Raw genomic sequence first — 14,152 nt, 5'->3', positions numbered from 1 at the left:
TTTATTTTGACCATCATAAAGTCATTACAAGTGTGCAAAACAAATACTCATTCTCTTTAGAGTGAAATAATATTTACATTACCTGAATATGTTCAGAGAACTGAAATAAAATATCCAATTCAATAATTCTGTTTATGTTTTAGGATTTTTCTGAAAGAGACCAGGAGATTTTGGATTCCATCTTGGAGCTTTTAAAAAAAATTAATCAGAGAGAAGAAAAAGTTGGATATCTAAATAATATATTACAAGAAAAGTTTACTGGGTTAGCATCTCTCTTACAGAGCAAACCAGGTTTGTATTAGTTGTAGTATATTGGAATAACAGAGATTTGGTATTTAAGTGTATCATGTCATAGCGATTGGGGCACTTTACATTATTTGTAGGTCAGAAAGTCTTGTTATCAAAATATTATTAATAATTATTATTAAAAAGGATTTATTTGGCACCAACAAATTATGAAGCACTGTACATTAAATAGGTGTTTCAAATGACAGATACAGACAGTGACACAGGAGGAGAGGGGAACCCTGCTCAGAAGAGCTTACAATCTAGGAGGTAGGGGAAGTATCACACAATAGACAGGGGGGATATGTAGTGATGGGAAGTAGTGAGGGTTTTTAAAGACAGAAGAAGATGGGTAGGCAAGTTTGAAAAGATGGGTTTTGAGTGCTCTTTTAGCCCCCTGGCGGTATGAATAATGAGAATTTTTAAATGCAAAAGTGGTAAATTTGAAAATCATCATTTTAAATTTCCCACCCGGTCCCACCTACCTGCCCAACAGTCCCGCCCGCCCTCCAGCCTGAGACCCGTGAGCAGATGTCGGGTTGGCATCTGCGTCCCCTGGCCTTGCGTCCCCAACGTTCACATGCCAGGGATGCAGGTGCCGGCCAAGCATCACCAGGTTACACAGATGCCCAGCATCCGCAAGGGAACAAGGTGTTGGGCAACGCTGGAGGACGCTGCTAGAACGTGGGAACAAGGTAGGACTTTTAATGTCCCTGGAAATTCCATTTCAAGTGTGGCTCGGCGTTACTGCTTTTGGTATGAAAAATCCACCCCAAGCCACACACAGGAATACTGCCAGGGAGGTAAAGGAGCAGAAAGTAGGAGAAAGCTGAATAGGACGTGGAAGCATAAGACATTAAAGTAGAGCTCCAGACATACAGCTAAAGACTAAAGTATATATATAATTTAAATACAGTTTTACTTTCTAATTCTGTACTACAATCTTGTGATTTACAGATATCTCACACATCTTCTGATTTACCTGATTCACCTGCAGTCTGGTCTTTTGACAATTGTACAACAGTTTCATCATCTTTGTCTAATTAACAGGGAGGTGCTCTAGGGAGCAGGAAAGAGGAGATTGATCATCATGGCAGAACAGTGTGGAAGATGTGTGTAAATCAAAAGAATAGCTAAATAGAATGTTACATCACAGGGAATATAAAGCAGCAGACATTACCCTTTTTAGCTATACAGGTTTAACTTTAATCACCTTGTCCAGAATCTTATCTATATGCTGGTAAAAGTAGCACACTCGTGTGTGCTGCAGGAATTACCATGCAATGTGATCATAGCAGCATGCATGTGCATTCTCTAAACAAGGTGATGTCAACATACCTTGGGTCTGGCCATCTATCTGTGCCATTGTAAGATACACATCCTTACAGTATGGAACCTGTATTTTCCTGCTTGAAACAAGGCTCACTATGTTTTTCTAATTTAAAGTTGTTCAAGCACAGTTTCTTAAAGTATAGAATTCAGATGCTGTTGGGCAACTAATATGCATAGGTGGGCACCAGGGGCAGTCTGTCATTTTTCATTAATCACTTATTTTTGAAACCAAAAAAAAAAAGTTGACTTTAAATATACTTTAGGAATAAAGTTTGCCTACTTATCCTTACCCAAAGTAACCCACCCTTTACCTCTATATTCATGCTTACTTGACCCTTGCTATCTCAGCTCCTAGTTTTCATTCTGTGGAGCCTGCAAAGTAATGACTCACAGCCCTCTCTAGTAGCCCTTTTCAACACAGGGTAACCCCTGAAATAACCTGCCAGTCTTGGAGAATAGCTACTATAATTACTATAGACACAGTACATTAGTGTGTTGGATAGCAGGAAGAATGACACTTTCACTGATGGCCATTGGAAAGCCTAAAATCATTGGTCTCTCTTAAACTGACCTAAGAGGCACAAATTGCTTTTGGCTCAAGGAACCCCTAGCAACATCTGGGGGACCCCTGGGGAGTCATGGAACTCTGGTTGAGAAACTATTTTTCTATTATATTCTCTATAATAGTAGATAGATCAGTCAACCCGGTCCATAGAGGTCTGTGGGAGGTATGTAAAGGGGAAATGTATGTACTTTTAAAAGTATAGTAATCATTCAAGGCTGAAAATGGTATTAACTGGCAAGGGTCTGTTAGGAATATAATAAATACACCTGTGTATGTTTGTGAACGCATGGAATCATCACCCAATAATCTGAAAAATACACAGTTAAAATGTGACTGTGGCAGAAACTTTATTCAATAAAATTTTCCCATCACTTTATTTCAGGAAAGGAAGGTATCTCCTGAACCACGCTGCCTTGGAACAAAGACATTGCAGTCTTTAAAGACATTTTATTCCTTACAGTCACATCAAACAAAAATGTATATATCTATATGACAAAAATGAACGTATAAAAGAAACACATGGGATGCCAATGACTGACCTTCATGTATCCACAAAACAAATACAAATAAATACATAATAATACAAGAACCCAAAAGACACCATATGAATGATCATCTATACCTGTGTGCCCTGCACAGAAACCAATACAGAATGGAATGGTGACACTCTAATGAAGAGTGGTCATTCACCATGAAGCTTTATTGAACACAAAGGCTTAGTAGATGGGGCAATTTTGCAATCTTTTTTTTAAACGCTAGTCTAAAGATTATCACATGTAGTAGGCAAAAGGCATTAACAAGAAGCTGTCTTTAAGGCCTCTAAGTGCCATCTTTTTGTGTTAAAACGGAACTAAAGTTCTACTTTTAAACATGCTTGATCAGGCAGGTCATTATTTGTATATGCACAAATTTGTAAATGCTTGTTGAATATTTTTCAGACTAGCGTTAACAAGCCAGGATTAAAAAAATGCACACATGTTCTAAGCCTAAAGCTGTGTACAATTATCTTAGTGTAGTTTTACTTGTACAGTGTTTTGTATTGCATTGGAACAATAATATGAACAAGGATTTAGTTAGCGAAGACCAGTTTCTTAAGCTTCAAACAGTTGAGTGACCCCAAGTACTTTTTTTCCTGATGACGGATGGTTAGCTTCATCCCCAGCTATCCCACTCATCACCAGAAAAAGGAGGCAGTTTACAATGCAAACAGCAAATGGTAGCTTTCTTTCTAACCTAGATGTTCACTGCAAAGGTAAAAAACATAGGAGCATAATTATAAAGAAGTAGAGATCAGATAACAGATAAACACTTCTATGCTAGTCTTTTTTTTCTGTTGCATCGCCATTTTAATATAAATTTATATATAAGATATTAAACATATATAGATATATATATGATCTATAACCGGGCGATTTTTTTTTTTAGGTTGGTGATCAGTTATAAACTGCTGTACTATATTTCATCTAAATTAGAATTAAAACTTAGAGGAAAGCACAAGCTAATAGATTCTGCAAAGAAAAGGTAAAGAGGACTGGTCACTAAGCCAAGAAATTGAAGTTGAAAGCACAGAAGTATTTTAAATGGTTACTTGCAGTGTTTTTCCTTCTCTTAAATACTTTTTTTAGTTGCAATATACCAGAAACCTGCAAGGAAATGTGATTGCTCCAGCAGTTCTTTAGTACACCCTATTCCTTCATTGCATGGTTTAGTCCTCTTCTCTTTTGGGAAATGTCCAATTAGCTGTCTGGGCTGGACTAGCACCACTGCCAGTCTCAGCAAAAAACAAGGAGCCAAGCGGAATACTATAGAGTGGCACTTAAGTGAGTCTCCATACAAGACATACCATGGCAGCACCAACCAACATGCCTAAAAAAAAATTAAAAAAACGTGACCTTATGGGATGATTTTGATGACATGTTTTGCCTCTTCCATGTGACTGTGCACTGATAATAGCTGTCATTGCTAACCATCACCTGAAAATACTAGTTGTCCGATTGTCTCTGGTTCATGGACTTACCAAGACAGCCAAAGAACCCATAGCGTTTTCAGATGAGGAGAACAGCAACAGCTTTCGTCAGTACATAGTTTCTTTAAACATCTGGCAGAAGGAAAACCACAGAGCTGTACTTGGTGTAGTTCTGTTTTCAGTTCCTGTAAAGTTATACAGTCAATCAGAGCTTTTCATACTTGCACATCATAGACCAAACATAGCCAGACGACTGAATATCACTGAGGTCTTTGCATACTCTGCAAGCCAAAATCTGCCACTTTAGCCTTTTAATTTTGGCATGATTAAGGGCAACAGGGCATGTTTCTAGGAAAATCTACCGGAACAGTACCGGTAATTCCAAGCAAAAGGGTTTTATATATTGGTCACACATGCACAGTGGAACCAACAACTGCACGGCCAATCTGTGACTGCGAAAATGCTTTGTGAGGCAACACAGTGGATCTTGTCTCAGACAGGTCATTAGTATGAGGCAATTGTATAGCTGCATTCCTGTTAATTTTTGGTCAGCCCACCCTTTGAAGGTGATGGACGTTCCTGGGTTCTAATATGTATTGGTCCAGCATACAAAATGGCTGTGTCCAGTAGAGAACAAGTGCACTTCAAATATGTCCAGACATGCTGACATATTTTAGTCATTTGCCTTATTTAATAGCTTCCTGGGCTGTCATGTCTTTTAATGTGCGTTGCCTTCCTCCAGACGTATCCGTGCTGGGTCTGTAAATTTGGCGGTCAGCAAATAGAAGAGGGTAGGCCCCGGGACCAAAGCGAGAAGAGGCAAGTCCCGTTCCAACTTATCCATTCTGGAAATAGAGATGATCCCATATGCATGCACCAGCCAGTGGCTGAAGAGGACAATTATTCTTTTCTTCTTGATCAGAAGATGCTTAAAAGACTAAAACAAAAGCAAAAAGAAATAATCACTATCTGTTTCTATTGTATCTTTGACATACAGAACAAATTTTAAAGCACTGATATATATTTATGGGTGGAATTTTCACTGGTGCTACTATGAAGTCCTCAAGCAAGTAAAGGTTAGGTTCCCCTAAACAACAAAAGTTCTCAATCAGATCTTTCCCCATACTGGACTGGAAAGAAAAATGGAAATGACAATTTTCCTCCTTTCATAAAACACTTTTGTCTCAAGTTGTATTAGTACTATATCAACATTGTATTGCTTTAAAGAAAAAATTTTAAACTAGTATTAAACTCCTGCAATTTCAAAGACATTAAACGACCAATGAATACTAGAATATAATTCAGACAAGAATCTGTATTGATGTAAATTTCTTTTATAGGATTCAGAAGACAACAGTTCCAATATGTGTTTTCAGTACGTATTTAGCATAGCCATTGCTGGCCTTTTAGGTGACTGTGTGTTAGCCTAATTCTTTGTACAATGCCATGGTGAAGCTCAAACATCCAAATATTTGCATGCACTCCATTCATCTTTTGATTGGCTGTCCACTTTGCACATTAATCGATAAGCCAATTATAAGGCATGGTAAGAGGCAGAGCAAACTGGCGACTTTCTACAAGAAAGCAAGTAATTGCATATTGGGCTTAAAGATAACAAAAGGAATGGGGGATTTTGCAGCCACCACTGGGAGCTAGCGCAGTGCAAAAAGTAGGCCAAATACAGAATCCGTAAAAACAATCAGTTGTAGATCCTTTATACTTTGACAATGATAAAAGCACAGGGCAATGTGATGGTGCCGGTAGGACCCTAGATAGTTTCTTACCTCTATCTCTGAAGCAGACATGTATACCGCAAGGGTTATTAATGACAACACCAGAATGATGTACGGAAAGGCATAATCTTGGAGAGGGGAAAAAAAAAAAAAGTCAGAGAAGTTAAAAAATCTAGTGTGTGCTGTCTGCTGAATATTCAAAAACATCTAACAAAAGTGAATACGGCAATACACAGGTAGAAAATGTACGACTAATAACAACCTGATACAGAGTACACAGAATACTATTCTGTGCTAAAACTTATACCAACAGCCCCCCAAGAAACATCATAAGGCTATAAAAGAGTAGTATTAGTGGTATTATTAAAAAGCTGATGAGCAGATGAGCTATTAGAAGAAAAACAAACAAAACATTTTTTCCCTATTTAAAAATGGCAGTGTAACATAATTACCGAAATTCTCTTTTATGGGCCGGTTACATTGTACCCGTGCCTCTAACAGCTTGAAGCAGAAGTTTACATTATTCTTTCCATGTCCCCCCTCCATGGCATGCCATAAACAAACCCAACTCTCTTGATACAGTTGGAGCTTTGCCTGCTCTACTTTTGCATGGTCTGTACTGTCAAAGTGATGGCAGTGTTCAGTTTTCAATATGTGCTGAATTCTATCTGCACTTGCATATCGCTCACTCCTATCAACTCAGCAGTTGCTCTGCAAATCCCACTTCAGAAGTATTTTTCTACTGAGCAGAGAGGGTTTAGCCCTTTAGTAGTGTGCCAAGAAAAGTGGCCAACAAAATGTGATTATCACATGTCCAATAATTAGGCTTTTGATCTTTCTATCAGCATTTGATTAACATACCTTGGGATTAATAATATGTGCCACTAAACTGTGGCACCCATATTTTCCAGGGTGTTAATGGATGACATTATAACCCAGCCTTTGTTGACCTTTTAAACATAGGCGAACCCTTAAAGAAATTTCAGGTCTTCAGGGAACCCCGGCTATAATTACTTTATCTACATCTCAAAAGCATATTTAAAATCTTGTCAGTCGGAAATGCCTCTTACATTGCTGGCCAGTGGGAAGAATGTTACCCTTAGTCAAAAAGATCATTGGTGTCCTGAGACAAACTGGCACAAATAGCTCGTTGCTCAAGGAACCCCTAGTAACTTCTAGCAAAACTCTGGGGTTCCCCTGAACCCTAGTTGGGAAACACTGTAATACCTTTTTAATGCAAAGCGACAGAAAATCACAAACAAAGGGCAGTTTTCACCTCAATAATAAATATAGCTTTAACTTACATAATAATCCTCCTCCCACCGCCTGGATCACTGTTAGAATTGGGAAGAAATAGAGTGCCGCATAGATACTTTTAAACCGATCCGACTTCCCCAGCCCACAGGCAATCTTCTTTATCAGCAGAGGTCTCAGCAGCATCATCAACACCAAACAGAACACATAATAAATAAAAACAATTGTGTACCTGTAGGTGACGGAAAAAGAAAAGTCACCAAAGTTACATAAGAATAATGATGGCAATTTATTGCTATCATTGCTGTACAATCAAATAAAAAATGGTGTTCCACTTACAAAGGGTAAACTGCTTCTTGTGTACAGTGCACAGTATTGACGTAGTCTGGACTGGGATTATACAGCATTGTGTACCAATCAGAAAGCTTCTCTACTCCGCAAGAGTGAATGTGCAGGTATCCAACTGGTTCACTAAGCAGTAATGTTATGAGGGCAGCTACTGCACATTCAAACAAGGCTGTGATGTGTTGGAAAAATGCACTAGAACTATAATAAAATAAACAAAAACAGAAGACTAATTAAAAGAAAAATAAACAGTAGAAGGTAACATATAATAAAACTCAGTAATCAAGTGTGAATGTGTCTTTACAGGAGCCCCCTATAATTAAGACCAGCCACTGCTGCTTTATCTATTTGTGCAGGGTTACTGGTTTAGTATCCAACCCCCACAACACAGACAATGTATTGGAGGCTTAGCTCCTACGAGGAATGACATGATTCACTTTCTTTTTTCCTCTTTAGTGATGATGTCACTATGACTTTTACAGCCTGAGATCTGTGTCTGCACAGACATTTTGTGCACACAAAATAGATTTATATCCTCTGAAGCCATACAGAATACTGGAGGTCAGTGAGAGGAACCTTCTTTTTTTAGGTAACCCTATTTGTGGATATTTTAAAAGTTCACTTTAAATGGCAATGCTGCTTAGCCAGTCTTATGATTTCATCACCATCTGAAGGTGTCTTTGTTAAATATTTGTTCTGCTTTGCAGGTTTCTGTGTCACTTGTATCCTTATATGACAGATATAATACTGCAGAATCACAGCCTAATGCAAATACCAGAAGAAGAAGGTGAATTGGTGGCACCTTCCTGGCTGTGCAGTGTGATTCGTGAATCAAAAGCTATGACAGGTAAATCAATTTACCTATAAGGCTTCTAGTAGATTTACACAGTGGTTGCCAACCTTTTCGGACCTACGGACCACTAAATGCATGGACACCAGGCCGCGCATGTGCGGGTAGTTGTGAGTCACTCAAAGGGGAAGAAGCTTACCCCAGAGTGACGTCATGATGCCAGAACCCTCCCACTCTCCCATCGCAGGTCTGAGCCACAGAGACACAACCTGCCCACTGCCCTGAGCCTACAATATGTATGGGAGACATGGTCCTCGGCTCTGGCTGGTGCCCCCAGCGAAGGACCCCGCTGGGGGGGCGCACTGGCCAGAGCCGCAGACCACCAGTTGGCGACCTCTGCTTTAGAACATTTATTTCACAATGGCTTTTTATTATCAGTCCACTTAACAATGCTTTCAGAGAAACATTTACAAATCCTTAAAGAAGGAACATTTGTGACATCAAAGCAATTACTTCAAACCTACATTTTCTAACATAGTATCATAAAATCTTAAATCTCATCATCTACCTAATTTTTTTTTTGTTTTTTTTTCAAAAGAATTATTTTGTATGAAATTAGAAACTGAAAATGAAAAAAATGCTCTTACCTCTTTTTCCCAGAGTACCACTCGATGAAAAACCAGTGTAATATCAATGGTAGCATTGCCATAAAGCCCAGATATAGCCAGTCGTAAAGTTCCGGAGATCCCATACATTGCCGGCAAATGCTGCTGGGATCGGACCTCTGCCCTCGTGGGCACGCCTGGAAATCACAAACACATAGTATGCTTTCCAACCAACCAAACGTTTTTATTAATATATAAAGTCAACTTTCAGGCATTAAGATTAAAGCAAAGGTTGCCAAATTGCCTGTGAATTCACTACATTAGTGTACAGGGTGCCATGCAGACACACAGTGCCTGATTTATTAAAGCTTTACAAGACGGGAGAATATACAATTTTCATCAGTGAACCTGGGTGATCCAGCAAATCTGGAATGGATCAGGTTCAAAATTGTCTTTTAAAAAATCAATTCCAGGTTTGCTGAATCACCCAGGTTCACCAATAAAAGTGTATTTTCTCCATTCTTGGAGAGCTTTAATAAATCAGACCCACAGTGTCCTGCTGGCAATCTCAATCAGTCTGTAATGACACAGGCATCCATTCATATGGGCATGCAAGTATGAATTAGGCAGGAGGTGTCATCTTAGGCACTAGATTAGGATGCATTTTAAGTCTCCGTGTATGTGAGGGAACTCATGGAATATGTTACTGGAGCTGCCAAGGGCATTTCCCTTCTTTGCCCATATCCCTCGAGCTTAGCAAGAGTGTACTAATATAATAATCATGTGCCCACCAAGAAAATAAGAAGAATGTATTTAAAGTACAGAGCATTCAATGAAAATACTTTACAAATAATTATTAGACCTCAACTCTGTCTTAGTAAGAAACTTAGTTATAATTAGGTGAAAGCTTGCCGGTCAGTACAAATTGACATCTAAAAGATACAATGCCACATCCCAATTGGTTTAATCAATATTCATATTTGTGCACAAAAACGGGACTTTTTAGGCATAAAGTAAAATTAAACAATAAATATTTTATTGGTAGATCATTTTTAAAAACCAACATTCTTTTTCAAGGTCTGAATTGTATGTTCCTAACTGCTTACCCACTCACTACCACCTCTCCCGCTCACTACCTCCTCTTATGGAGCCAGGGGACACCCGATGCGCGGCCCGCCATACAGGGTCTACGCCATCCCGACCAACAGAGGCAGCCACATAGAGCTGTGACTGCAAGGGTGGGCGGTAGGACACCACATATCAGATGCTCTCAAAATACAGTACGGCGGCTCCATAAGAGGAAGTAGTGAGCGGGGAAGCAGTTGGGAATAGACAATTCAGCATGCAGGATTCCATTTAGCAAACAGTATACTTCCTACTGGGTTTCTTCCTTTTTTCATCTTGAATCAATTGGTAATCACTTACTTTTATTGTTGAACTGGCGGCCATCTCTCCTTTGGTCTTTATTTACATTTACATCTATATGATACATTGCAGTATATACTTCTTTGAGAAGTGCTAATATTAAGATGCTATACTTATTGAACTTGAATAGGAATGTTTTAATATCACTCCTCTGCTAATTAACAAACATGCTATACTGTTGCATTGGCAGCCATTATTCCCTTGGTTTCAATTTATAATTATATCTATATGATGCATTGGAATATTTACCTCTTTGAGAAGTGCTAGGTGCTAGTACTATGATATAATATTGACCAAACACGAATAGTAATATAATAATATGACTCCTTTGTGGCTAATAGATATTCTATGGTCTATTTAGCTATTTATTAAGTGGGTTGTTATTCAAGGGAATACTTCCTAGTATCTATTTATTCATTTATTAGGCTCCTCCTCAATTACACCTGCTGTCTTTGCTCTTCTGCTCTTGTCATTGCTCTCTATCTCTTGCTGTGGATCTGCCTTCACAACTGGGAAGAAGTACTTCATTGCTTTTTGGGTATCAGTGTCATTTACAGTAGTGAGTAGGACGTTGAAATTATTTGTAAACTTGACATTTCACACATTACTGATAATTATAAGTATTATATATATATTTTTGGATTATACACCATATCTTTTGATTCATCCCGAAAAAGCGACTTATTAGTCGCGTAACGTGTCGATGTAAAATAGAATTACTAGGAGACCACATGTTATAAAGAGCATCATGTTCAAGACCTTGAAAAAGAACTTGTGATGTATACTGTAACATTGTTTATGATGTATAGGCAGATGTACAATCTTTTAGCAATGATCTACCATTAAAATTTTTATTATTTCATTTTGATTTATACCGAAACGTTTTTCTGCACAAATATAAATATTAGCAAGAAACTTACCTCTAGGTGCACTGAGCCCATTACAGATGGGCACATACCTCTGCAGCGCACGTTTATAAAGTTACCATTAAATGATTATTTTCTTACTTTACAATTCTATGAACTTACCCCGCACTCGCCATACGTTTCATTGGAACCATTGGAGAAAAGAATGGGTTTTCCACAATAAAGGCCAATGCATGTCTTGCCTGTTTCCACAGCTTAAAAAGACAAAAAATAAAATACATATAAGAAATATATACCTAAAACGTGTTCAGGAACCAGCATTCATCTAGGGGTTCCAATACCTACCACTGGACTCAAACATCTATGTACACAGTAAAATACATATAAATAGGAATAGATTTATATGCTAATGCAGTGTTTAACCCAGACATTTTTTAAAGCTGGGTGGTAAGAAATTGTAGGCAGGTGGCAGCCCCTGTATTGTGACCCAGCTTGTCAGTAACCACAAAAAACAGCCGGGTGGTTACTGCAAAGTGCCGGGTGGTGCACCCAGCTAAAAGGGGATGGGGAAGGATTTGTATTTACGTCACCCAGGCCTGAGATTTACACAGCCAACCTGATGACCTGACTTTGTACTGTTAAGTGACACAATGAAGCTTAGATTGGACAGGGAAAGACCAGCGATAGAATGGTGAAGTCATCACTCTGCTTTCTCATCTTGTTTACTATATGTGAATCAGCTCAATGTGCTGCTTCTATTTTTTCCAGCTGGATTGCTGCTGTAGGGGATGTTACAGGCGAAATAAATCAAGCTTGAAATGTTTCTTCTGTGCAGTAGTAATAAAGGACCAATCACTTCTGCTCTATTTATTTAATGCAGGGTGACAGGTCTTGTATTTGCCCCTTTGTAGTAGGAGGACCTGTTGGGTCCCTCTCAGAGCTCTGCAAGGGCTATGTATAGCAGCGGCCCCCAACCCATGGTCCGCGGCTCTGGCCGGTGCACCCCCCTGCGGGATCAGGAGAAGGTGCACACAGAGTTTATTTATAGCTATTAGGAAATATAGTAAGGGTAAAATTTTGTGCTCAAAGTTTAACTTGAAAATATAAAGTGCATTAACCCATGGCAGTTAATCAGAAATTGTTCTTCGTTGTTTTAATAATTGTGGGCAGTTGTATATGGTATAAATATAGTAGAATGGAGTTATAGTAATCCAGCCGAACCCCTGGGTTTGCAAATTAAAAAGAAAGAATAGAGAGAGAGAGGGGTTTTCTTGGCTGATCATATTCAATGTGATTCATGTACAATGTAATACAAAAAGTGTGAAAAACATATACAGTATAACAGTTTTTGAGGCTTAGCTAAACCCCTGTCTTTTCGCATTAGAAGCATGCAGAAAGGGGTGTTTTTTAACCTTTCAAACTAGACAAGCACTTCTATTTGTAAGAAGGTAAGAAAAGGTGGATCCTGGTGAGCCAACTGGACAAACCAGATCCTATTGATATACCCTACTAAGTGAGGTCCTTAATGTCTCCTATTTCCCGACGCGTTTCGCCATGTCGGCTTCCTCAGGGGAGCTTGAGACTTATATAAATCAGGACTGGCAAGATGTTATGCCATATCTGGAACAGAATAATCTGGATGTAAGTTTTTAAACCTCTAATTTCCAAGAGAAAGTGCAGATTTCTATTCAGTCACAGTTTACAATGAAGTGGAGTTATTGATATTGATCCAATGCTTTCTTTTAATACTGAAGTACTAAGTGGTTATTACAAGATCCATTTATATTATTGTTGTTGGAACCTCCTGAAGGTTTTCATTATAATGTTGTTTTCTTGGGGGGGTTTGCTTCTATTTTATGTAGTAGGATTAGTTCGATCAGTATCACAGTGTGGAGAGAAGTAAGTAGATAAACTCCAGGGTAATCTCCTACATATAGGGAGAGTAGTGTGAGGACTCAGGTCCGTTGCAGTAGCGTGCGTCATAGATTACTGTGCTCTATGAGAAATAAGAGACTTTAAAGACCTCACTCAGTAGGGTATATCAATAGGATCCGGTTTGTCCAATTGACTCATCAAGATCCACCTTTTCTTCCTTTCCTACAAATAGAAGTGCTTGTCTAGTTTGAAAAGCGAAAAAAAACACCCTTTTCTGCATGCTTCGAATACAAAATGACAAGGCTTTATTTAAGCCTCAAAAACTGTTATACTGTATATGTTTTTCACACCTTGTTTTATAACAATTGTACATAAATCGCGTGGCATACAATTAGCCAAGAAAACACCTCTATTTTTGCTTCTTCAAATTGCTTTGTCGTTTTAAGTTTAAGGTGTAACTAAAACCATTATATTTCCCTGTTGCATTGCAGGGCGCCGCCATCTTCTTCCTCCTTTTCCTCCTGGATACGATCTTCAGACATCCTAATTGGTTGGGCTGGAATGACGCCACTCCCACGGAGTTCATCCATTCGTTCCCGCACAGGAGAAGCTGGGATTGCTGGGTATCCTGGTAACCAATGCTGAGCTGCAAACAGAAGCTCCTCTAGGTCAGTGCTGCCCTCTAAGCCCTTCCCATTACAGCTGATGGAACTTTAAAATAATCTGATGAGCATTGCCAAATAGCTGATCACAATGGTACAAAATTCCAACATTCATGGAAAAGATTTTACAGGCCATTTTTTTTTTTTACAAAAACAACCAATCTATGCCAATAAGTAAAATCATTTTGTTGTAAACAATGAAATCAAACTTGAACAAGCCAATCATTTTCTCCCCCCAATATATTACTCCCCATTCCTGGACCAAACACCCATCCTGACCTTACATTAACCTCATGCAGTCACATCCCACTCTTTGTATATCGTAGTGCTGGGGATCTGAGAACCAAATATGCCCACTACAATATTCACTTACCCATCAAGAGCCAGGGTCAGATTCACCCATCTGCAGACATAACCAACACTTCCGGGTCTGCGGCTGCGGATGTCGT

At 38.8% G+C, this 14,152-nt stretch overlaps 2 protein-coding genes across 2 annotated transcripts in view; one reads left to right on the top strand and one right to left on the bottom strand.

The window, feature by feature from the left end:
- CCDC175 (coiled-coil domain containing 175) overlaps nucleotides 1-2,771 on the top strand; it is a 25,515-nt gene extending 22,744 nt beyond the window's left edge. The window contains exons 19-20 of the mRNA XM_072428851.1: nucleotides 144-291; nucleotides 2,565-2,771. Coding sequence (XP_072284952.1) covers nucleotides 144-291; nucleotides 2,565-2,584 — 168 coding nt within the window. The 3' untranslated portion in view covers nucleotides 2,585-2,771. The remainder of the gene's footprint in view (nucleotides 1-143; nucleotides 292-2,564) is intronic.
- On the bottom strand, nucleotides 2,509-14,152 carry JKAMP (JNK1/MAPK8 associated membrane protein). Its single transcript, XM_072428853.1, has 7 exons — nucleotides 14,077-14,152; nucleotides 11,329-11,420; nucleotides 8,918-9,072; nucleotides 7,475-7,681; nucleotides 7,186-7,367; nucleotides 5,933-6,009; nucleotides 2,509-5,085 (listed from the first exon to the last, which is right to left on the bottom strand). Exons 1-7 carry the CDS (start codon nucleotides 14,078-14,080, stop codon nucleotides 4,867-4,869), a joined length of 936 nt encoding a protein of 311 aa, XP_072284954.1. The 5' UTR covers nucleotides 14,081-14,152; the 3' UTR covers nucleotides 2,509-4,866.

This window comes from Pyxicephalus adspersus, chromosome 12 (assembly GCF_032062135.1).
Source record: "Pyxicephalus adspersus chromosome 12, UCB_Pads_2.0, whole genome shotgun sequence".
In the NCBI taxonomy this organism is placed as follows: domain Eukaryota; kingdom Metazoa; phylum Chordata; class Amphibia; order Anura; family Pyxicephalidae; genus Pyxicephalus; species Pyxicephalus adspersus.
The sequence above is the reverse complement of the archived record's forward strand: the minus strand, read 5'-3'. Positions and strand labels throughout refer to the sequence as shown.